General features: G+C 42.1%; 1 protein-coding gene across 7 annotated transcripts; it reads right to left on the reverse strand.

The window, feature by feature from the left end:
- Positions 1-303: 303 nt before the first annotated feature.
- On the reverse strand, positions 304-22,193 carry syt10 (synaptotagmin X). 7 transcript variants are annotated; one of them, XM_042079366.1, is made up of 7 exons: positions 21,916-22,193; positions 20,139-20,595; positions 14,661-15,222; positions 11,163-11,283; positions 10,571-10,742; positions 3,992-4,121; positions 304-2,884 (listed from the first exon to the last, which is right to left on the reverse strand). In XM_042079366.1, exons 1-7 carry the CDS (start codon positions 22,100-22,102, stop codon positions 2,813-2,815), a joined length of 1,701 nt encoding a protein of 566 aa, XP_041935300.1. In that variant the 5' UTR covers positions 22,103-22,193; the 3' UTR covers positions 304-2,812. The 7 variants fall into 7 exon arrangements, with proteins under 7 accessions (XP_041935300.1, XP_041935299.1, XP_041935303.1 ...); XM_042079365.1 differs by having other exon boundaries at positions 21,901-22,193; XM_042079369.1 differs by having other exon boundaries at positions 3,965-4,121; positions 21,901-22,193.
- Between the last annotated feature and the right edge of the window lie 3,123 nt (positions 22,194-25,316).

Genomic DNA, 25,316 nt, shown 5'->3' on the forward strand with positions numbered 1-25,316 from the left:
GCTGAATTACAATAAATAATGTGATGAAATGTATAAGTTATGTGGTAACATAGCCATTTGATTTAGGTATTGATTAAAAGACTGCAAGATTCTGCAGCCTCCCTCAAAAGAATTAGCCTATGTTTGGATGAGAACGGGAGGCTCTGTTGTTTGCTCATTCCTTATTGTTATTACAGAAAATGTAACTTTATCGCTGGTTAGGTTTCCAGCCAACTCATTTGCCATATTTTAAGGATATTTATGAAAATCCCACTAAAATAAATGGGAGTCATTTATTTGAATGGAAAATGGACACCCTCCTGATCAAGGGCGGAGTTGTGAACAGCTGTGGGTTTTTAAAATTTGAGGTTGTCAGGGTAACCGAAACGAGAAATAAAATCTCAACAAATGTTATGCAGGTAAACTCATTTCCATCAACGTTAGTCACATTCTACTCCAGCGGCGAATTGGTTTCTTATTTGACTTCATGCTCATTTCAAGTGTTAGGATCAGGATTTCTTATTTGATTGGTCTAAATCCACATTAAAAAGTTGGACTAATGATTGACTAAAACTGAATGGTGTACATAAAGCTGCATCATAACACAGCACGCGCCCCAGTGCATATTCACACTTCCAGAGAGCATTATGTAACCCTTTCACATGCCGTATGCCTGCAATATGCTGTTGGGGTGATAGAGATGGTTTGGCTGTTATGGGAATAAAAATGTCTTGCTACATTTTCTGGCTACATCTCTCCTTGTAACCACTCTGTGTGAACTCCATTACGGGCCTAGACAATGTTTTGAAAATGAAATTGTAGTATTTCATCTCAAATAATGGCACTAACATGTTGTAATTTATTCTGCACTTACCAGGAGAGTCCTCTCCAATTGCTACAGGGGCAGCACACATACCCTGAGTATTCATCCAGTGAAACATTTCTGAGGAAACTTATAAAAGTTGTCATAAGTTCAAACACCATCCTGAAATACTTTAATACTGTCACAATGCCAATCTATGGCAATTAATAATATTTTAAATTCTGCTTTATTTGTGATGATGCATATTACAATATGCAGTAATGGTCATACACAGTAATGCTTCAATTGTTTCTAACCTTAATCACAACCCATTGTCTCTAGAAGAATTACATTTGTCTATTTTCAAAAATGTCTATATTAAACTACTCTGCATGCAACACTGGAAATTTGATGAAACGTATAGTGTTAGATCTATCTTACTTGCTTTGAACAGGTCAAGTCAAAATAGAGAACTTTACTGCTGATTAAATACTTGTGATACTGGGTCACCATATCCATCAATACATTATCTCTCAGGGATGCTCATATAAGCTACACCATCAACCAACAAAACTGCACAAGAACCAGACAGGAAGCACATCACACATATCGATATTGTAATAGTATCAATGTTTTTCAGGTTGGTTTTGCTTATCCGACAACAGATGAATATATTTGGGCATGATTGGGTTTCCAAAGACCTTATTTGTCTGACTCTGTGCTGACTGATTGCAAGCTACTACATGCAGACATATGTTCCTCGGTCTGTCTATGTAGTCACTAGCCTGAGCATTTTCTATCGAAAAGGTTACGACCATCTCGTGCACTTATTAATGTATCTTAGTCATTAGTCATGTCGCTGTGAGATATTGTGTGCTGAGAGCAATTGACAAAGTGCTGTGTGCTTCCGAGCTTGAAGCTTTGCCAGGACCTCTTTGGAGGGAGAAATCTGGATCTCAGGGATCCATCTGCGAGTTGCCTCCTGCTTCCTCTAGCAGTGCATGGTAATATTAATGTGAAGCCCTCAGCCTCATGTCAGTAGAATGCTTTCAGTGCAGAAATGCTTCAGATGAGTACAAACTGAAGTGCCAAAAAACACCAAACTGTTAAAGTATGTGCTTTTAAGTGATGTATTGGCTGGTGATGCCAAACAGATTTGCCCCCACAGAGTGAATGAGATATTTACTTTAAAAGGATGACAATTACTGAAATTTGCTATTTGCATTTGTGAAAAGTGTTATATGAAAAGTGTTATAATATGGTTATTATGAGTGCTCAATCGACCAGTTGTTTTCACCTTCTTTCTAGTGACAGTAACATTGCCATCATCGTAAAACCTCTCATAGCACAATGAGCATGGAAAGTAAGCACTTTTATGGTTTCAGTCATAATATTTTGTAATTCAAAATGTAGACAATTTACAGGCCACAGATAACAACGGTGTCTCAATAAATCACCTATATATCCCACAGTCGGTTTCTAAACCGGTTAGCAATGTTTGTTTGAACTGTTTGTACATCTCTTTGTCTGACACCCACATCTTCCCATAAACTCTTCCATAAACACACTGATTTCTTATTAGTTGATAACTTGCTAGAAGACAAGTGTATTTCCAACCACATTCACATCCAAGTATAATTTCCCAGTGGGCCTCAAGGTTTTATGACTTTGCTTCACTTATAACGTGTGTATGCGTTAGTTAATGTGGGTCTGTTTCCTTGAGACGGCACTTTGCTTTTTATGAGCTGGTCACCCAGCCGACTCATGGCCCACCACTGACTCATGCAGTGTAAGTGATTGCGTCAACGGGAAGTCAGAAGACAAAAACAACGGTGAACCTCTGAGAATTGGTAGGACTGAATAAGGTGGATAAAGCCTTACATGTCATGACTCATCTGGACAAATGAAAGCGTGATTTCTGAGAAAGGTGAGAAAGCGAGCGGCTCCTTCATCATAGCCGGGTGGACTCAGAGCCAAGCGGTGAGTCACAAACTACCAAGTTGGGTGATCTCAGTGATTACGTCAGACAGCCTATGGAGTTTGAGGAGGCTTGGGAGAAGGACAGGAGCCCTGACTTTCAAAGCTCGTCGCTCTTCCTGGCCACTGGAAGACCAAAAAGACCAAAACAAAACATAGTTAAAACCATGCTCATTTAGAAAGACAGTTTGCAAGGCTATCTTCTCTCTTCCCATCCCAGATGTCTAATTATGTTAAAATAGAGCATAGCCACAGACAGTTCAACAATCTATATTCATGTACGGTATATGTATATTGATTATCTATCAGTATATTGATTTGATCAGGCATTACTGTAGTGCAATTCCATGTGATGCATGGAATGCTGGCAGCAGAGTCCCTTGCTAAAACTCTGGCCGTATTTTGCATGCAAGGCACAGTGATATTGTGGTGCACATCTTTGAGGGATGCATCTCATCTTTTGTATTCATACCAATTGGAAATTGGAATTTGATTTAGAAATGACAGAATCTTTTGGGAAAACTGTTCCTCTTTCTGTTAAAATACAGAATACAACCCAAAGAAGGGTCTTATGTGATCTCATACTCACAATTTCTCAGTGGCTGGTTTGTTTGGCACCAACAAAATCCCTGCATGTGATCATGCAGCACCACTTTGTCATTCAAATCATCAGGGGATTTTCCAGTTCTCTCTGTTTGGCTGCAAAACGCTTTCCTTTTCAGTCCTGCTTTGTATTTCAGTGCTTGCTTGTGATGGCATCATTACTATGATCTTTCTGTCTTGTGTGAAACATATACTTACGTATACATGTATTTTTTATGTATGCAAAGGCATTTTCAGTAATTACAACATGCCACTGATATTGGTGAAACTGGCATAAAATTACTAAATTCTCACTAAACTAAACCTTTCTTATCCCTAAACCCTCAAATGATAATCAGCTGCTCACAGAACACTTGTTGTCTTAATTTTTCCAGTTATTCTTCCCTTATTTCCTGTTCGCCGTTTCATATTCACAAAAATACAACCTCGCAGTCAGGCTATTTGTTCAATGGCTTTAACAGGATTTCCTGTTGATTGCCTTCAGGCAGCTGTGAAAGTGCTGGCAGGTGGAGTAGCAGGTGTCACCAATCAATGTGTATTTGCAGCAAAGCATCGTGAGAGCCCTGGAAGACCTCTGCGATTTGGGTATATACCTCCCCTTACTTTCAGGAAAAAGGAACTCTCCGGTACCTCTCCCAGGGCATGCCAGTGTGTGATGGGCTTGCGTGGGTAAGCGAGCATCTCATTCCAGTGGTCACGGCCCAGACCCTCTGCGTCAGGCCCCGTTCGGCACACGCCAATCACTTCATTGTGGCCCACTCTGTTCAGAGAGGCAACACAGGATGTGACTTTGAGAATTGTTCGATTTCAAGTGTCTACACAAAATTGTGATCACCCCTGATGCACTTTGTTGTGAATAAACTGAAGGACAAGGGAGTTAATGGAAGGAAAAAGGCTATGAGAAAATCACAACCCTCACAAAGTCAGACTGAGTGCACATAGTACTAAATCATCCCCTATGCACTTTTTCAATGCGTGATTAAATAATTATGCCAAGCCGCTAACTGCAGTCAATTATGGGGCCATTCAAAAACATTTACATAAGTGGCCAAGATTAACTGATTTTTGCATAGGAGTTGTGAAGAAAGTAAAACAACAAAATCTCAGCATCAACTCTAAATTAGCATTCTCAATCAAGTATGTAATAGTAAAGGATTATAACTTTTCATCGTGACTTCACTTCAAGGATTTGTCCTGGTATTAGCTTATTTATAAACATGTTGTAAGAGTGAGTATAAGAAGCTCTGTCTGTTTTGTTAACCACAACAACTGAATATGAGTATTTGACTTATTATGACCGCCGCTAGCGAAGCGGTCATATAGGGATTGTCAAAGTCCCCCCCCGTCATCTACTTCCTGAATTTTTGGTCAACGATACCCGGGACACCGAACCAACGGGGCACATGAAATTTGGTGGGTATGTAGCCCCACTAGACTTTTACGGAAAAATTTCATTTTGTCCCCGGGGGCCACTCCCCCCCCCGTGCTGGGCCCCCCGAACTGCAAAAAAAGCAGTTTTTCCTAAATAACTACCTGAACCGTGGCACTGAGGATGAAGAATCTTTTAAGGTATGTTGGTCTCAAGGGCCCACATCAATCTGACCCATAATCACTCATTTGTGATTTGCACCCCCCCGGTAAAAAATAAAAATGCAATATTATTCTGCTTTAATCGCCCCTATCTTCAGTTAAGATGTTCAGAACTGCACCAAATTGTTTGTGTATGATTGACCTGGCATTCTCTGGGGGTATGCCAAGTTAAAAAAAATTAGGTTATGTGTACATTTAGGCTACGTTTATATGGTGACGATGAAAAGAGAAGACGCAGAAGTGGCATTTTTTTATTTGCGTTTAGACGAGCATTCTCAGGGGGAAATCTTTGTTTATATGAAGACGCAAGAGTATGTGATATTCGATTGGATATGCATTCCAGACCGCTGGGTGGTGGTGTGATAGAACCCCGGTACGTCACGCGCAGACATTCTAATTTGACAGTTTAGCCAGAGAGGTAATCAAGGATCTTTGGTTTAGCCGTTTAGACGGAGACGCAACCCGGGTCGTCTTCAAAACTCTACACTCTGGAAGGAGTCTTCAGATTTTTGCGTCTTCAAGCCCCGATGGCGGGGTCGCCCTGTAAACAAAAGGCACTTATGATATGTCGTTCTTGTATAAACGGCCCCTCTGTGACTGTACACTCATTGGCCTGTAGATGGCGGTGCACACATATACACATGCACACACACACACACACACAGGCACCCACATACTATCGGTATTAGAACGGCCAATACATAATTACAAATTCAGTAGGATTAAAAGAAAGCCAAAATAAATATTCATCATCATCATCATCATCATCATCATGGCTGCATTTCCAGTATTGGCGATAAGTAGTCGTTTGTCCACTAGATGGCGCGTCGTTGCAGTGAGACGTAATTTTGTTGGAAGTTAAAAGTGGGTTGGAAAAACAATGGACGCTTCATACAAGGAGTGTAATTTACCGCAGAGAACGTCTAATAAGGATAGGATGATGTTCACATGAAATGTAATTTCCATTTCTTCTTGAAGCCGAAATAAATCTGAGGATGTTTATCGGACATGCTTGGTTTTTACTGAAGGTACGTTAATCTTATAATATCAATAAGGACCTAGGTAATGTTACCGTTAGCGTTGGTTGAGTGATGGAGGCCAATTTGATTGATTGCATTTGTAGAAAACTATAAATGCGGTTATACCAAGCAAATTGATTGCAGCACTGTAATTGTATCTTTCGACTGTCATTTGTTGCACGTGCTACAAAAATCATTCTGTGCAATGGAAGATTTACCAACGTTACACCGGTCTGATACAGTTTTGCCTATACACAAATCCGGCGAAACACGGAAGTAAAGCAGCGCCGCCATTACTGCGTTGCCTTGCTGCTAAGGAAGTAGCGAAGTAACATGTTGGTTCTATAGGCGGCTGTAGCAGACGTTAGCTGTAGATGCGAAATCTTCTTCTTTTTCTTAATTTTTATTTAGTACGTATGCTGTCCAGTGATGCCAGGAAAAGCGTGTTGTGTGGTCGGCTGTTTTAACAACAGTAAGAATATATAGACCTAGAATTAAACCGTTTGGGAAATTCACAATCCTTTGTTGCACATTGAGTGCCCATGTTTACAGGCTTACGGATTACACAGAGTTCCTTGTCGAGTGGAGGACCAAGATGTGCGTTAAAAGTGGATGAAATACATACGATTAATAAAATAATCCTGAATACCTGTAAGAACATGTATTTAACTGCTACAAGTGGTCGTGGCTAATAGTTATTTGCAACTTCTGAAGCTTGTGATATTAGCAACACAGCTACTAATGATAGCATTCGGCTTATTGTGGTCATTAATTAATACACGTCTTAATACATTATGTTGTCAATAAATTACCTTCATTGGTAAGTTTTGGCCACTGCCTGACATCTACCCAATGTTCCCTTTCACCTGACATTTTTTCATGAGCAGGATCTCCTATTTGATATTCTCTGACAGGATGCTTTCATTGAAAAGCCATTAGAAGGTACTGGCGAGTGTCACACCGTCACACTCCGCAGGCACGCAGTAATGGCGGCAGGCAAGATGGCAGCGCCAATAAAGTTCGCGGCGGATTGGTGTATACATGCGTGAGACTGAGAGGCCTGTTTATTTTGTTTTAAGTGCGTGCAGGGTGTGAGAGGGGAATCGATGTGCTTTGATTCCAGCTTGGTAGTTGTAGTCTGTGAAATTAAAAAGCACGTGTGTGTGAAGTATCCAATGACACCTTCATTTCATTATGGCTGCTTTAGCAACACACCTTAAGCTACTGTGTAGTGGGTCCCACTAGAAGTGGCTACTTCATTCGCGCTTTCCTTGACTCATGGAGCTGCGTGAATTTTATTACAACTTTTCGCCACGGTATGGCAGTTTAAGTCCGCTTGATACTGTAAGGCGTAAGCCATTGGTTTCCAAAGGAGATTTTATTTGTGTCGCCAGCATAGCCTATTGACAATTTATGTTGTAAATAGGCCTACCTTATAAGCCTGTAGCTTAGGGAAGCTAACAGCTTTCTATTAGGACAGTGGTCCCCAAACTACGGCCCGCCAACTCATTTTGGGTGGCCCCCAAAACATGTCCGTGGTATATAGCATCTGGCCCGCATGGGAGTACGACATCGTGAAACTATAACCTCCGTAATTTCCCCCATTCATTCTCTATGGCGAGTCTTAACAGTACACATGTAATTCTCTTTTTGTCCACTGGTGGTTGTTTTGGCGCTATTTTGCGTTTGCCATCAAAAACGGAAAGAAATGTAGGCCTACCTGCAAATAATGTAAAAGGCCTATGCTGACTGCATCAGTGCTCAAAGTATTCTAAAAGTGTATCAATTCATTGTTTTAATAACTAACTAACTTCTATTCAAGTCATATTTCTGGGACTTTCTGGGATTATTTCTATTTTTTATTCACTCGTTCAAATGTTCATACAAATTCACAAAGTTCTCATCAGGTGAGTGAAAGTGGTCTTTTCAGATGTTTTTGTCAGCACTTCATAAAACTCTCATAGTTTGAGAACTTCAAAATATTTGTAGGATATTGCTTGTTCACAACTTGAGCTGTGTATGCAAAGACACAGAGTTCACACATTTTGAATAAAATATACTTTTGGGACTCCCTGCTATGGAATTGATTTAGATTAAGTGTAATTTTGTAATTTGTATTTTAGTATATTTTTATATATTGTATTAAGTGTTAGTATAATACTTTTGGGAATTCTATTTTTTTTATTAGCATTATTTCATTTGATCTACATTTTGCACTGATATGGCATGATTGCAATATAAACACAGCTAACAATAGTATTAAATTGCAGTAGCCTATGATTAAATGTAATGGAATATTCAACTAAGGTAGACTGCTGTTCACAGCACTAAGCTATTTATGGTTACTAATATACTCCGAGTCTCTGGCCCTCTCTTAGAGCCAGGCATAGTGAGCTGGCCCTCGGAAGAAAAAGTTTGGGGACCACTGTATTAGGATCTAGTTTGTTAGTTACAGTTTTGTCATAACTCCCTGATGCATTTTTGCATTTAGAATAGCCAGAGCGTGGATATCTCAAATCGGAAAATTAAACAATATCGGGTGCCTATGGACTAGGCTGGGTGAACCCAGCCTGATCTGCCCGCTATTTATTTTTTGATTTGTTAAAAGATTGAGCTTGGTCTGGTGAAAGCCAGACTAGCCATGGACCTCAGTTACATAATGCAAGGGAACATAAATCACCCTATATTTGCACGAACAATAACGGACAACAGCTCTTCAACTTTGGCCCATTAAAATGTGTATGAACAGTCTAGCGACGCATTTCATCAAGGCCCATTTGGACATGTCAGTTATTTGCACCACTGGTTAGATGTAAAACAGCATTTCGTTTCAGACTACTGTTACTTAATTTGTGCATTGACAATAAAGTATTACATGAACTAAAGATGACTAAAATCTTATGTAGAAGAAGAAACATTCACAAAAAATCCATCCATCCAAAAATTACCTTTGTTTTTGATAGCTGTTGAAAACGGCATGGAACTGACAGAGATGTTTTTGTTTATAAATAAATAAATAAATAAATAAATGCCCTACTTGTGATTGTTTAGAGATTTTAAAGGTTTTATAACAATGCCCCCCCCCCCAATACACAGCACATTGTCTCATGAGGAAGCTTCTCCAACACACATATTGCACACTGCCCTCTCCCCACATACACAGCACACTATCCCATCTCCCCTGTCATCCCCCCAACACACACACCAAGACCCCTGGCAGTTGGGTTAGCCCCTTGAGCCGTGGATCTGCCCAAGGTTTCTTCCTTGGTAAGGGAGTTTTTCCTTGCCCCTGTTGCTCTTGGGTGCTCCTTGTTGGTGCCCCCCACCCAATCCCATTCCTCCCCCACCTTTTTTATGCAGCCCTTGCCACTTAATCTACTAAACCCCTCTTCTACTGCACTTTTTACCCCCCCCCACCCCCCCCATTAATGCACAAATAGGCTGACACCAGACATAATTTCACTGCATTTCTTACTTCCAGTAACTATATGCATGTGACAATAAACTTCCTTGTATCCTTGTATCCTTGTATTCACCTTTTCAGCACCAGTAGGCTACTTTTTGTGCAGCCGCACACACACACTCAGGCATGCCAAACAAGCACACAAAAGTTTCAAGAGTGGTGGATGGAGTAAAATATGGAGACAAATTGAAGTGTGATTTATTTTCGCGGAACGGATGTACAGGACTGAACGGCGGTCATATTTTGTACCGCTATGCGGTACATCTAGTTGATTGACAATTGGTAGGATATTCTAGCCTGACGTAGTCATACTCAATTCTAGTCAGAATATGAGTCTGATACTGCTCCATTGGGACATAATTATAGGGCGTGTTTCAAACGATACAGGGGGGGAATGCCTCTGCACTCAATTGGATAGACCTAACCAATCAGAGCAACGAAATAGCTTACCGTGAGGTGTAGGAAGAAAACACACAAACCATCCTTCTTCTCCACAAATGCCTTAACATTGTTTTCTGGTCTTTTGTAAAAGTCAGTGCCGTCAATAACTCCTAGCCTACAACACTCATTAGCGAAATCTAAGAGATACTTAGTAGGGTAGGCTATTAGGAAAAAACTGATGGAACATGTCGCAATGCAACAGCGCTGTTTTCCCTTGATGAAAGTGAAACCACGAGTTTTCCCACATCTCAACTTTAGCCAAAGTTTTCAGAAATAATCGTTTTCAGTGATAAAACCTCAATATGCATTTTCCATATGGGGTCTTAAAATCCATGTATCCTTCTAGCCACAGCGTTTTTGTTTCAAACATAAGCCTAATCTAAGCATGCTCAGATGAAGTGATAGACCAGGCGCTGTTGCTCACCTGTCCATCATCGTAAAGCCCGATTTGATTGGTCCGCCCGATCTAGGGCGAGCATACTTGCTCCACAATGGAGCAATGCCAGACCGAACTTCCCGACCTCAAATGTTGTGGGCGGGACTACGTTCGGACTGGCACCCAGGCTAAGGATATTCTCCAAACTGTTTGCATCATATCAATCTCCAGTAGCTTTTAGTGTCATACCATTTTTGCCAGACCTGACGCCTGCCTCTGTCAATATATCTTCTCTCTAAAACCCAAGCCAAAGGACTCACCGGTCATAATCCATCACCATGATTGACAAGCTGACTTGCTCCACATTTTCAGGGGGGATGTCAAAGATGATGGCTTCATTGTACACTGGATTGAGGGTGCTCTTCTTGGTTGTGGTCTTCCTCTTCTTTAGCCTTCGGCCATCACATATGAGGGACACTTTCACATAAGGGTCTGCAGATAAACCAATCGTAGAAAATGAATGAATGAATATTTCAGAAAAGAGTACGATATACCACCAGGATATCAAATGGAAATATTTCATAAAGAAGATGCCATCTGTACAACCAGAATGAATGACACCAATATAGGAAATCTTGGAACACATGGCTATTATCCTGTATGTGCAATCATGCAAAGGAACCTCAACAAAGCTGCAGCCAAATGATTTCGCCATCCATGTCTCTATAGAGCTACATAGCATCTTGGAACAGCCACCCAATTGCCTTCACAAAATGAAATTCGATGTATTTTAAAACTTAATTCTCAGAAGAGATTCTTTGCTGGTATGGCGATTAAGCCTCTGTCAAGCCATTAGGCAAAGACATTCCATAATTACAATGCCATTATACGTTTATGGTGCAATATATTCACCCGAGGAGCCAGTAATGTCCATGGCTTTCAGGTTCCGGCACTTGATGACGGTAAGGGTCACTCTGCCAGCTGTGGGTAGGTAGCAGAGAGAGAACATAATCTCTCCCAAGTCCACACTTTCCTGCAAAGATACATAAAGGTTATTGGAAACAGACTTGCACTTGCAATGTAAAGAGCTGTCTGCAGAGAAAGGTTGGTCCTCTTTGTTATGGACCCTTTAAAGAGAGCATCATAGTTGGCCCCACAAGACTTCCGTTTTAACATTCCATATGTTATCTTAATGCAGAGGAAGTAGATTGGGGCCCAAATAGAACGTTCAAGCATTGTTTTTGTTTTTATTGATGAAAGGGTCTATAGGTCCTGCTGAGGGAAAACCAAACATGTTTCTTACTCTGCCAGTGACACACACACAGTGGCTTCATGTTCAGGTATCATTGATGCAGTGCAATTTTGTAAGTGACACGGGAGAAAAACCCTTAAAAGGTGCCATGTGTAATGTCCGCCAAAAAGTCAATTCATACTCCACATTCCATAAAAGATGGGGGCAGTATACCTCCAGAAAGTGATAACTTCGGTTGGTAACAACCGAGAAACGTGTATTGCAGTTTGGCTGGTGGTTATGTTGCCCGCATACCGCCTCCCATGGCCGAAACTGGTATTATGACACCTGTCGGGCTGTGGCTGTGGCATTTTTTTAATGACATCATCGCCCTTATTTCTTCTCATTCTTTTGATGCGTGTAGCTAATTTTTTGATATTTTTACCTCAATTCTTACACATGGCACCTTTAACTGATCTACAATAATAAAAACATTGCATTTTGTCGATCTACTCTTAACATCTCTCTGCATTAGCCTGCTACTGATAGGCAACACTTTCTGTCTGGCTAAGAAGGTGATAGAATAGCAGGAAAATATTGACCCATGTCACACACACACACACACACAGAGGCACACACACACACACACACACACACACACACACACACACACACTGAGAGAGAAGGGGGGGGGGGTAATTCAACTCAAAGAAGAAACTGAACGTCAGTGCAATTGCAAATAAAAATCCACTGACTGCCAGAAGCACTCAGTCAGTGCACAGTATGATTGATACTGGCAACACAGAGCACAGAGCACCAGTTGAGAGCACTGGCTCAGAGCCAGATTGCTCATAATGTTTAAACCAATATTGATTAGTAGGTGTTGGCAATAACAGACACATTGTAAATTTGCCCTTAAATCAAGTATTAGGTTAGATGTCTTGAGTTGTTTAATCAGTTATGTAAGGTGGGAATTTGAATATCCTTTATGTGGACTGAAAGCAACACTTTGTTTGGTGTGAGTCTGGGAATTCACCTTCACATTAACATTCATGAATTCTCCTTCTTGTGAATGATCGATACTGGCTTTAGACAGACCCCTCTTCTAACAACATGTGACGGATATTGGCAGGTCTTAGACCCCGGCCTGTTTGGTGTGCCTGTGCTCTCTACCACTCTCTCTCTCTATTCCTGTTGAGCAGGTGTTGGTGTTCAGGTGTGCCTGATTGGCAGGACTATAAATCTCCTGCGTCCACAACAGCCAGGGTGGCTTCCTCCTTCTGGCATTTGGTTTTCGTTGTTCTTTGGCTGTTAAACCCCTAGACTGATTTTGCATGACACTTTTGGTTTCCTTCCATTATACTGACTTGCGCCACACCACGTTATCATTTAGTCTCTGTTAAATTTACCTTTAATTAATAAATTATTTGGATTATTATGGAATCAGCGTGTGGCCTCCCCATTCATGTTTCATGCATCGAGCCAGCATGTCACAAACATAACAGCAAAAAAAAATGTCCACTTCCTCCCGACCCTTCCTCTGCGAACCACCACAAGTCTTCTCCACATGTCAGCGTTCGTCTCAACCATGGCATGAACCTGTGACTCACGGAGCCAAAGGGAATGCTCACAAGTCCCCACCTCAAAATAGTCCTAACCAGATGGGGCAAGCCAGAGATTTCTTCTTTTTTTTCCATTATTCATGCTGAAATCGCACAGGCTGAATGATGTGAAGAGACGTGAGGCAACACTGGGCCTTCTGAATAAAAATAACCCGACGCATAAGTACAGGGTTGTGCGGAGGACACAGCTGGACGTGCATGGCAGTGCTAGACTGTAATCAACTGAAGCCATTAGACTTATTTTGGGGAGTGTGATTAAGCAGTTTGAGACTAGCAACAGCTGGGATAAACATTTAAACGCCAGGGTCACGCAGTGCCTTGCACCTTATATGTTTACAGAAAATATGGTTGTAAAGTGTGATTGGTAAATAGTATGACTAAAGACATCTGTGATGTGTTTCTTTATTTCACCACTGAATGGACTAGTTATTTTAAATTCTAAGAAATAGGATGTATGGATGCATTCTGAATGCATTAGAGCAGTGGTGAAACGTACAATATAGGCTCAATGTCTCACTGATTCACCTCAATTAGACTTGACTCGGCTCACAGCTAGAAACCCAATACAACTCAAACTCAAAGTAGTCAAAAAAGCCTCCAGCAACAAAGCCCCAGACACAAGTGACACATGAACAAGATGAAAGGAGGCACATACACACCATAACCATCACCATAACAATAGTGAGACAAAACACACAACGAGATGGGACACATGATAACAATGACAGCCTTTGGTGACAACAGAAGTGTCAGATGAACTTTTTGGAGTCTGCACGCTCCAGTCACTCACCACAGACAAAGCGTAATAGACAAAGCATAATGGACAAAGCATTAACAGACAAAGCGTAACAGACAGTTGTTCAAGCTTACTGTAAATCAAAAAAAGAAACATACTTAATACACCTTACATGATGATGAAAAAGACAAAACAAGAGCAGCTCATTTACAGGTGTAAAATACCTTTAGATTTGGAATATATCAAATCCAGTAAGTTGTTATATAAACTCTGCGGAAGAGCAATGACTACAAATGAGGCTATGGTGTAACAGAGCTAAGTGAGGAATTTATACCAATTTGTTGCAGGTGGCATTTTTCTGCTGCACAAAATTCTCCATTCAGTTTTTTGATAAATGTGGGAAGCACTATGCTTGAGCCTTCAGCCTTTTTTAGCACCGTAGCCTCGCTGATGCAGATTTTGGAAAGGTGTGTGGGTGCCTCGATACTCTAGGGTGAGTCACTTTGGAAGCACGTACAGTACACCCTCGCAACTAGTGAGAGGACTAAACACCTCAGTGGAGCCCTGCAGGTGGGCCCTCAAAGAGTTTGGCCCGTTTGTTTGATTACTCTTACTTATGAGCCCTGAGTACCTGAGAAGTGCCTTTTGACTTCAGGAAGAAAACAAATACAACCAACACAGTGATTCAAACACATTGAGCTTAAGGGTTCATGTGGTGATGCTCAAGGAATCCAGACACAGACAAACATGTTAAAAAAAACCTGTACACACACACACACACACACACACACACACAAATAAACACATCCCGTCACACTTACTGTAGTGGCAGCAAGAATGTCCTTCCAGACCACTGCCTCCCTGGAGAGGTCTGACAGCTCGAAGAGGTTGTCCACCACCACTTCGCCGATCATGTCGTGACTGGTGAAACGGTCAAAGTCATACACACTGAAGTGGAGCTTTCGGTTGCACAGCTGGTCGTACTCGACTGGGAAGCGGAAGGTCTCGTCGAACACGGGGTTCAGGTTCTTGCGGTGGACGCGGGTCTGAAACTTCTTCTTGCGCTCGGGCAGCAGGTAGATCTTCACGTATGGGTCCGAGGTTCCTGTGAAGTCCTTTGCTGGTAACTCCAAGGCTTTAAGGATGCGCACCTCCAAGGCCTGTTCTTCGTAGTCGTAGCGCAGGGCAAAGCTCAGCTTGCCGCAGGTCTCCACTGGCACTTTGTTACCCTCTTCTGAGTCCACAGACTTCTGCTTGTAAAGCTCTGGCTTTATCCGGCCAATGCTTGTGGTTGAAGACTGCCGCATGGGCAGAGTGTCCATACTAAAGTCAACACTAGTCACATTCATTTGTCGTGGAAGATGACGGCGGAAGGAATTGTGCCTGTCAGATGGAAGAGGAAGTTTATTTCTCAGTGACTGATATGCCTTGCCTACAATGAGCTTATCAACATGTGGGCTGAAACATCAGATCATGCGTCATTTAGCCACCATATAAAGTATTGACCACATAAACAATTCAGTAGCAAAATAACTGACAATGAGCTCTCACTTCATAGGATAAAATACAGTCAGTTGACTGACTTGACTCAGCACTTGTTTGACCTTGCCAAAAGAGTGGGCCTACAGACAGCCTTGTGCCATGTGTTATTCAGACAAACCACAGCTATGACTGGATCACAGTTTCTCAGCCCATTTCCCACAGCTGATAATGACTTCCATCCTTTGAGCAGACCATGGCTCTTTACTTCTCCTTGGTGTCTCCTAGCAACTAGCACCTATTCCCAAGAAGAAGATCACAACAATCTGACAGCATTCTTCATTGTACAAATGATAAATCCACGGCAACAATACAATTGGGGTTGTACATTCAAAATACAGAACCAAAACAAAATATGTTTTTGTATGTTATGCAATGAATTTACAATCAGAACATTTTATGTGTGGAGGGTATAATTGCATAACACTGTAGAGTAACTCTGGGCAACTATCTTTCCTGTAAGCCCAGAGGATTAGTTTGTACAGTCCTCTCACTCCTCACCTTGGACTGCCTGTTACACTTCACAACAGTACATTACATTTCACTATACAGCAGCTAAGAAATGTAGCTCTCAAATAATCTGTATACTTTAACAAGTAAAATCTGGGAAAAGGTTTTGTGTACTTTCACTAACTCAAAAGAAATGCAGTTAATTTGGTGTGTGCACTTCTGCCAATTGAATTGCTAAGTAGACATAAAAAATGTTCTTAATACGAGACAGTTGGTCTAGTAGTTTAAGGTGCAGGCTAATTTGCCTCATGCAAATTACCTAATTTAATTTACCTGGACCCTTAAAATGTTTGTAAAGAATTTCACGTGTTTAATATACTGTAAGTGAAACTTACTAACACCACAACATGGCCTACAGTACCTCTAATGTATCCTTGTAGAGCTATAAGCTGTTTATATATTTGAAATGATAATGATGTTAAAAGGCTTACAGTGGGTGTGCTCAAGGGCCAGCCAGCATGGTGGATTAAGATGTCTCTTAACTTGTCATGAAACACCTACCGTGACACCTCAGCTCGTCCCCACAAGTGTGAGTTTTAAGATCCTAAATATTATTCATATGTTTTAATGCCCGTCAGCTAAGGCTTAAAATCTCCAGCTTTCTAGTTTCTTGCCCTGCCTAAAGGACAAATGTTTATGCATAAAAGTGTCTCTGTGTGTGCAAACATCTTCCTCTCTACTTGAAAGAATTGCCACGGGTTACTGGTTCAACAGACATTCTGTTATCGTCTTAGCAGAGGCTATAAAAAAATCTCCCGAGTGAGGATTAAGCAGAGATTTTTGACCGTGTGAGCAGTGGTAGTCAATCTAGCTGTGCAGCAAAATCGATACAAACAGAATTGATCTGTTGGTGTTCCATACTTAATCTCCTCTCCCACTGCCTATCGTAAAAAAAAAACCTGAATGCATGAATCACTTGCTTTCCCCCCCATCTTCATTGCCCACATCAGTACACCTAATGTGCCACTAATTAAACTGTCTTTGCTCCCAATTAAAGCTCAATATAAAACAAAAAGCCATAAAATTATTATAATTCACACTGGTGGCCCATTAACTTCATTACCATTACATGCCCCATCAGACAGACGTAATATTTTGTAGACAGTTAGCATTTGGAATTTTGCTTTGCCAGCTTTTTAAAAGTGGCATCATGCTTTGTGTTCATTATTCTTGGCAATTTAGGGACATTTTTGTGAATTAAGAAAAAAACAAAAACAAAAACAAGCAAAACAACTCAACAACAACAGCAACAAAAACTGTTAGGAAGGAAGACAAGGAGTCAACTGAATGTGACCAGGGAAAGGTGTGCTCTGACTGCGACATTGGTAGGAAGGAGAGGCAGCAGGAAAATCCCTCACACAGCGTGTAGGCCATGATCCTAATTACCCCATCACCGCAGCCATGAACACTTACTCAGAGCAGCCCAACAAATTGCCGTCGCAACCCACAGTAATTCAAAGACATGACAGCAGCAATCCATACACAAATGCTCTTTCAAATCAGAGCAGGCTTCCTCAGGTCCACACACATGCTCCGAACGGATGTCTACCACCTTACTGATCCTGGCAATCCTGGCAACCCACAACCACTGCCTCTGCTGAGCCAAGTCAAGCAGTGTAGGCTGTTCACACAGAGAATAGTATTCTGCTCACTCGCTTGTCCCGCACAGATACAAACAATCTTTTCAGGGCTGCCAAGAAATTCAACATGTCAAATAGGGAGATGACTGTCCAGGAAATGTGAACTAAAATTAGTAAGTAAGTAGGCTACCCAAGTAAGTGTTTATCTATATAGTGCAGTTTTCGTGCCACACACAGTGCTTGACAAGGTAAGACAGGACACACATAAGTTAAATTAGTTAATTGGTTTAAAAAAACAGCTGAAATGTCCATGGGCAATGGTGGTGACTGGTGTGAACAGTGCTTTGTATGATGTCATTGTACAGACCACCCCCATAGCCTTGCTGGCCGTCTGGAGAGCCCTGGAAGCACAGATCAGTCTGAAGTGAAGTCGTGAAGTGACCTCTCTGAGCAGATGGTGCAAATTCAACTTGCAGATCAGCAGCTCGGTGGACCTCCAACAGTGCCAGATCTCTCATGGCTTGCTACCAGTCCAGAGTTCATGAGCAACCTCTCAATCCAGACGCTAGGCAGTAGTTATAGCGTGGCAACTCAGTGTTGGGTCAGCTGCAACTTGGTGGACTTGTGGTACACGGATCTCCCACACAGTAGGCCTACCGCAACCATAGCCATTTCTTTGACCAGATGCTGTAATTGCAGCTTGCGCGACAGTCAGCGAATAGATGGCTCGATCACAGAGCTATCCCAAGACTTAGCTCTTTAGTCCAATGGAGTTACAGCATTATCAGCCACCATAAGCAAATATTATTAGACTAAGACGATATAAAAAAACGGAGACACCAGCGTCCCCGTTACTAGGCAACACTGATTAACTGAATGATTAACCCTTAAAGGAGTAGGTTTTTGAACGTTCTAAGTTCCGCAACAATTGAAGGTTCTAAAATTCTATGTTGAATTCAATGAACCCAGATATTCTTTAGAATGTTAATTTCCCAACATTCCCGTCACACCGGTGTGACGGTACTCCTTTAAGGGTTAAGCAAAGATCCTTCAGAACTTTATCAACCGTCTCTGTATTAAGCATGTTTTAATTCATTCCAAAAAAAGACTGACCGATTCCAAAGTTTTGAAGTTTTGAAAAGACACGACGTAGGCTAAGACATGCATATATGAATACCAACATTCATTTCTCATGAATGAAGTTGGATGAGTAAGCCAGGTTATTGAAAAACAGTGATGCAAGAGTGTCCAACCAGGAGCGCATGGGCGTCCCCAATCTGCGCACAACCACCTCGTCTGACAGCAGGAGGGGAGTCACTACGGCCAGTCTAACCGCTCTTTAGATCTGACCTTTAGCAGCCATGGGCGCCCTTTTCAAGTCCCTCAGCGCCATGTAATTTATCTCGACTCCTCATTCGTTAAAATGGTCAAAGTGCTAATGACAACACAGCAGCCAGTCAGTTGGAGCAGGCCACAGTCAGGAGATGGAGCGCAGCTGCCACGTGTGGCTTAAGCAGGGCTTAAGCAGGGCCTGCGTCCCTCCTACCACCCCCCGCCCCCCCCCGTCCCCCGTCCCCTGTCCCCTAACCCCTGCCAGCTCCACAATGAGCTGGGGCTAATTGCAGCTGGTGCACAATCACTTTAAAAAGCAGTGCCACCAGAGACAAAAGAGAAGAGGAGTTGATTGTTTAATTGTCGGGGTCGTTTACAGCCGTCGCCATGGTAGCATGACTCACACGCCCCTAGTGAAGGGGGTGGGGCCACGACTGATTGCAGGGCTCCGAAGTGCCTGGGCGAGGGGGTGTGCGGTCACCCTTCCACCAGTATCAATGGCAACCAGTCTTGACCAGTGCCCTGCACTGTCCAGTTACTCCCATTTCTTTCTCCTCCAACCACTAGGAGAAACACTTCTATAAGCAGATAGACTCGAGCCAAAGCTCGAGAGAATGTACATTCTTACTAATGAGCAAATTGATCTGTTAAGCTCTTGTTACATAAGCATTCATTTTCTATCCACTCCTAGTACCATTGTTCTGTATAAAGCATCACATAATCCTTTTCTATGTGAAAAAACAACATGCTTTGAGATGGTTTTCTTAGAATTTAATGTAAAAGTAATAAAAAGGAATCATTTGCATTCCAATAGGCACCACTTATAGCCTACTGTGTCACCCACTTATAGCCTGTTACCCACCAAGAGCCAACACTTATCAAAATGAAATTCAATCTCCATAAATGAGGAGAAGAGATAATCAAGGCAGTGAAAGCTGGAAGTTCAGATCACAGTGAAGGCTATAAGGAGATATGCCATGGCCAGACATATGATGGAATCCTCATCATATGTGACAGGGATTTTCTTCCCTCAGGCAGCTTTGTGTGATCAAACCAAAGTGGCTTATTCAAACAGGAGGCTGGGTGGCTCAGAGAGTTCTGTTATATATCTTAGAAATGAAATATACGTACTAACAGACATCTTCATCATGATCATCTATAAATGCAAGAGTGATCAGCCCCATGTTCTCTCTATAACATACTGTACAAATGGTGACACAAACCAAAACAGTCCAGAACTTACTAGTGGCCTTTGGCGGTTGGTTATGGGCAAAAGGGCTATAAGAAAGAGTAAATGAGGTGGGGGTTGGGGTAGGGGCAAAGGAGAGAAAGGGGCACCTGGAGGAGGAGGTAGGCTCTGTGGTCTGTCTCTGGATCTTAGCCTGCTTGGTCAGGTGCTCGTGCAGAGCCTGTTGCACCTCCGCTGGAATGTCCGGCGAGGTCTGACTGATCTTCATGGCCGCCTCGAGCAGCTTCACCGAGCTCCGGCCGTTGACCTTCACTTCTGGAACTTTCCGCTTCCACTCGTCCTCGTCATGCTGTTTCTGCAGCGGCTGCGGCGATGGCTGCCTGCCTGCCAGCACCACCTTCGTCTCGGCGGCGGGAGGCTGAGGCAAGGAGGTCATGTGCGGAGGCGCTTCAGGGAGTGCACCCTGGCCACGGTTGTCCACATGGGATGACAGGGCCTTGCTCCTCCAGATGGGCCAGCACAGCTTCCAAAAGACAAAGAGAGAAACTACCAACAGGGCGAGACCACAGAAACCCACGACAACAGCAAGGAGACTGACAGAGATGTCTGGGGGGGGGGGGGGGGTTGGGACGAAAGTGGAGGAGAATTGAAGGGGACACACACCAAGGGGTTGGGTGAGATGTGTAGCAGGGGGGACAGATTGCATGTGTGAAATGGCAGTCGCAGGCAAATTTAGAAAAGGAGAGACAGACAGACCACCGACAAGAGAATGGACAGGAAACAGAAAATGCGATCATCAACAGACATGACAAACATACATGAAAGATAGAGAAGGGAGAAAGAACAGAGAAGCAAGGCATAAGAAAGGGGAGGCTGAAAACAAATTAGTTCAGCAAAGCAGAGGTAGCCATTCATTCCACTCCTGGACACACATACCGTAAATTAAAAATAAATAAGTGGGCTATTAAGGAATTGTTAACCTCATCCAAGAGCTTTTCTAGTTTTTCATAATGAGGCATTCTCTTTTAACATCATGGGAGTAAAGGCGGCAGCTGAATTAAGCAATCGTGAAACGTTTAGAAAGATCTGGAATGACATAGGCCTATAAGTATTTTGATACGAATACGTGTCTTCTGAAACGTGCTGGGAAAATCCTACTGTTCCGAGGATGTTACGGAATAGCTTTCCTACAATGAATCCGTGAAATTACTTAAACATTTCCGCCGTCTATCATAGGTAAAGGGGTCGTTGAAGTTGAGGACAAAATCTATAGACCAAAAACTTACTGAGTTAATTAATGCGATTCACAATGCCGTGTAAACAACGACAAAACGAAACTAATCCATCCTTCACTTTCCTGACAACGTTTATTGAAATCATTATAGGCTACAGCATACAATTGAATAACCATCAGCACTCATTAAGATTGATTTCAAACTATATGACTTGCTGACTCAGCAATTGCTTTCATTCTAAAACCTCGGAAATGTCTCGTCTTCTACACACAGTAAAAATAGCCTACAGCTTAAACGAATCACATCACCGAACATGAGACGCTATGTGAAACGTGAAATGCACCCCAGTTTACATTGGTCGAAGTAATCCTTGCAGCACAGGATGCTGCAACCTGTTGCCAAATGCCTGACAGCCACAGGTGGCAAGACGCATCTGCGCGCGAATTTGGTAGGGTAGCCTACAGCACACGGAAGGGAGAGTAGTAGACGAAGATTTAGCAAAATAAAGCCAACCTTTTTACAGAGGTTTCGCACACTTTAGACGAATTCATGAGAAAGTTGTTCAAAATAAGTTTACTACGACTTTTCAAGTTGCCATCGTTCCGTAAAGCAGGCAGCCCTGTAAAAGAACGCCCCGATCAGAGCGAAAGGATAACAGTAATTTAATCCAATTTACCTGCACTTCCTTTACCTGGTATGGTGCTCTCCAACGGGAATATGTCAGAGCATTTCTCGCGGTCAACATGACCAGCGAGGCAGAGCTCTGTAACTATCTGCAGAGCCCTCTGGCACAGGCTTATGCTGTCCTCAGAACGGATACTCATGTCTTTCCTGTTAATCCATTGTATGCTAGACGAGCCGTGAGGTTGGGGGTTCATTGGGCCGGCATGAGAGCGGCCAACTGTAGCCAATGTGCCGAGGAGAGAAGAGAGGGAGAGGCATCCACGTCCATATCCTGCATGAAATGACAGGCAGCATCCAGCGCTGGAGTAACTGGTGGGTGTGTTTGAACAAAGGACCTTCAGCGCCTAGTGGCACTCTGCAATTGGCCAATCGGAGCTGGAAGTGCGTTGTCTTAACTGAGAACCTGAGACATCATGAAATGCAGAGCAACGCACAAGGAGGAGAGACCCTCAGTCTGTGTAATTGAATGGATTTAAATATAAATGTAGCCTATTTGGTTTAGTAAAAGAGACAACCTGAAGTTGATATTAAACTCAGACTTCCGTTAGTTTTAAAATACACATAACTCAAATCAAGGCATACTTTGCATTTTAATAATACAAACCATGTAAAAAATGTAAACAAGTAAACCAGATTTTAAGATGTCTTAATTTTGAAATAGTAGCATGAATACAGTTCATGATGACTTGCAGATGCACTGTATCCTTACACACTCATGTCCTTACACACAAAGTAGCAAAATACTGCAAAAGTGTTTAACAGAATCAATGCATAGATTTAGAACTTTACAGAGCCACTGTCTTCAACAGTTTCATTGCAAGATATTTTTGCATTTTGAAAGAATGTGCGCCCATTTTCTAAATTGTGGTCTCATTTTACTAGATTTTGTGCACAATTTAGTATGTTGTGTTTTACTAATTCATGCACACGTCTTAGTAAATAGTGTGCTCATTTTACAAAAAATAAAACGAGAGCACAATTTAGTAAACTGAGCACACTATTTAGCTAGAGGTGCACACAATTTATTCAATTTAGAACACAATATAGTAAAATAACACCACAATTTAGTAAAATGAGAGCACAATTTAGTAAAATGAGCACACTTTCTGGATATACACAAAAATATCTTGCAATGACACCTCCAGGGTTCCGTAGTACGGACCTTGTACTGCAACATGAAATCAGACCTATGTATATCACAACTTCTCATGCATTAGAGTCCTTTTTAGTAATGTAATGTAATAATTATAAGCAGCCTGCATCCAGCATCATCAATTCAAGCTTTTTTTTTTTTTTTAAGGAGAAATTACACATAGCCCTTTTTGACGCATAGCCTTTTCCAAGCTCACTGAACCTAATAGTGTGCATTGAAAACTATGACAGCTGCTCCTAGACACAGACAATCTCCTTGACAACCAGACGTTAATACCAAGTAGCTTCCAGAACAGATGTCATATCAGTGTTTATACAGCTTTACTTTTTACCGCTGCCGCGTCGGGGTCCGGTTCGTCCTGTCGGGACTTATTTTCCCCATAATGACCGGCGTTCAATACATTATCCCTTATACAGCTTTACTTTTATGTGTGATTGGTAAAGAAAAAAATGCAAAGACAGTCATTTCGGAGGGTGTTTGTCTGGAAAGCAAGGGAAGACTATAACAAGGGCTGAGACAAGGACACTTTACATTTGGACTGGATACTTCTCAGGTATGAGGCTGTCGGTATTGTCAATTGCTCACAAATAATTATGACTGGTATTATCAGGCTTCTTGCAGTGATCAGTACTGCATTCGGTACTCTTCGCATAATTATGTTCCAGGTCCGTCTAGACTCCATAGCACTTAAGTGTTGAGCTCACCTGTTCCTTGCTGTCATCAGGACGTTACTTAATAATGTTTCATTTCCGGTTGTGTTAGTTGTGCAACCTGGGCAGTTTTGGCTAGCTTGAGTGATCACAGATGAACTTGTCAGTACATTTTCATTTGCTCTGCAGAGATAACTGGGGGCCAGGGGCCTCGACTATTGAGAGACCCTAAAAGGCTCCTCTAGCAACTCACAAATGTACACATGGGCTCACAGCCTGAATGTCTGATCATTGTAAGCATAAGCATTTTGTGTAAGGTCTTTGAATGTTTACAGTGTTTGCAACAGTGACAGGGGCTCTACAGGAAATGTTTAGCTCTATGAGAGAATTTGTACGTTGAAAGGCTGAAATGTGCCAGGTCCTATAAATAAGCACACAGAGTTGGTGTCACTTGCTGCTGTTTGAGTCGGGGTGGGGGCCAGGAGGCTCTTGTGTCTAGGGGCGCTTGATTTCACGATCCATCCATGCGTTCTCTCTCTCTCTCTCTCCCTCACACACACAGAGAGAGAGAGAGAGAGAGGCACATTGACAAGTTTGTGCAGACACACACACACACACACACACACACACACACACACACACACCAAATGTCACCAATCATTTCTCTCTTGCAGACATATCTTATGGAAGCAACGCACACAAGTTTGTATAGACACACAAAAAGTCAGTCACACACACACACACACACACACACATACACGCGCGCGCACGTGCACACGTACACACACATGCACACGCACACGCACACACTTGAACTTGATGTTCAAGCAATTTAAGAAGTGTCAGACAGTCTCAGACTGTAGGCCTATATATTGTTTTCTTGACTTGTTAAACACTGATTGAGTTGCCAAGGGGAAAAATGTAAGACTTGGTCCTTCCAAAGAGCTGCAGGAGTAGGGTAATGCTAGAGAACATACTGTAGGCTACCACTAAGTGAGTTTAGCTTCTGTGATGGCCATGATGGTCACTAGCCTATGTAATGTAAGACCAGTTACTGGAGTATAGTTGTTGAGAGTACATGAGGTGAGCATATAATTTCATGTGTCAAAAATGAAAGTGTTTTTCATAGAATTATGTCAGCCTCTCAGTGGCATAGTGCTGGTGTAATTGACACAACCTTTCTTCTCAATGAAGAGTCCTCACACAATTTTTTTCTGAAACCTTTTGTTTTTTTAAACCTAATTGTTGACAGAAATCACTCTTCAAGAGGTTGGTGGGTGGGTGATGCCTCTAAGCATGTTTGACACATTTGGCACAGTGCTCCACCTTTAAGTAAATTGTTTTATTCACACTGAAAGAAGACACTGTAAGCCAACACGCTCTTCAGCAGACCAACAAATGTAAAACATTTTTTTAAAGGAAGCGTAGTGAGCCAGTGTGTTTATTTCTGAGGACGTGCCTTTTTAGATGTGTAGACGTTGTCTAGTTTCAGTTGCTGTATTTGGAGCACATGATAAATGGACTACTGCATATGAGGACAGATTTTTTACTGTGTTCAGTCTGTAGAAGAATGCATAGGTAATACATCAAGCCATGAGAACAGTA

The sequence above is a fragment of the Alosa sapidissima genome, chromosome 22 (genome assembly GCF_018492685.1).
Source record: "Alosa sapidissima isolate fAloSap1 chromosome 22, fAloSap1.pri, whole genome shotgun sequence".
Classification (NCBI taxonomy): Eukaryota; Metazoa; Chordata; class Actinopteri; order Clupeiformes; family Clupeidae; genus Alosa; species Alosa sapidissima.

Excerpts from the sequence above, each read along its gene's own strand:
- syt10 (XM_042079363.1), bottom strand. The coding sequence starts at position 22,102 with ATGAACCCCCAACCTCACGGCTCGTCTAGCATACAATGGATTAACAGG. Across the intron at positions 11,284-14,660 it reads ACATTCTTGCTGCCACTACA|GAAAGTGTGGACTTGGGAGA; the intron begins GTAAGTGTGACG and ends GTATCTTTGCAG. Across the intron at positions 4,122-10,570 it reads ATGGTGATGGATTATGACCG|AGTGGGCCACAATGAAGTGA; the intron begins GTGAGTCCTTTG and ends CTCTCTGAACAG.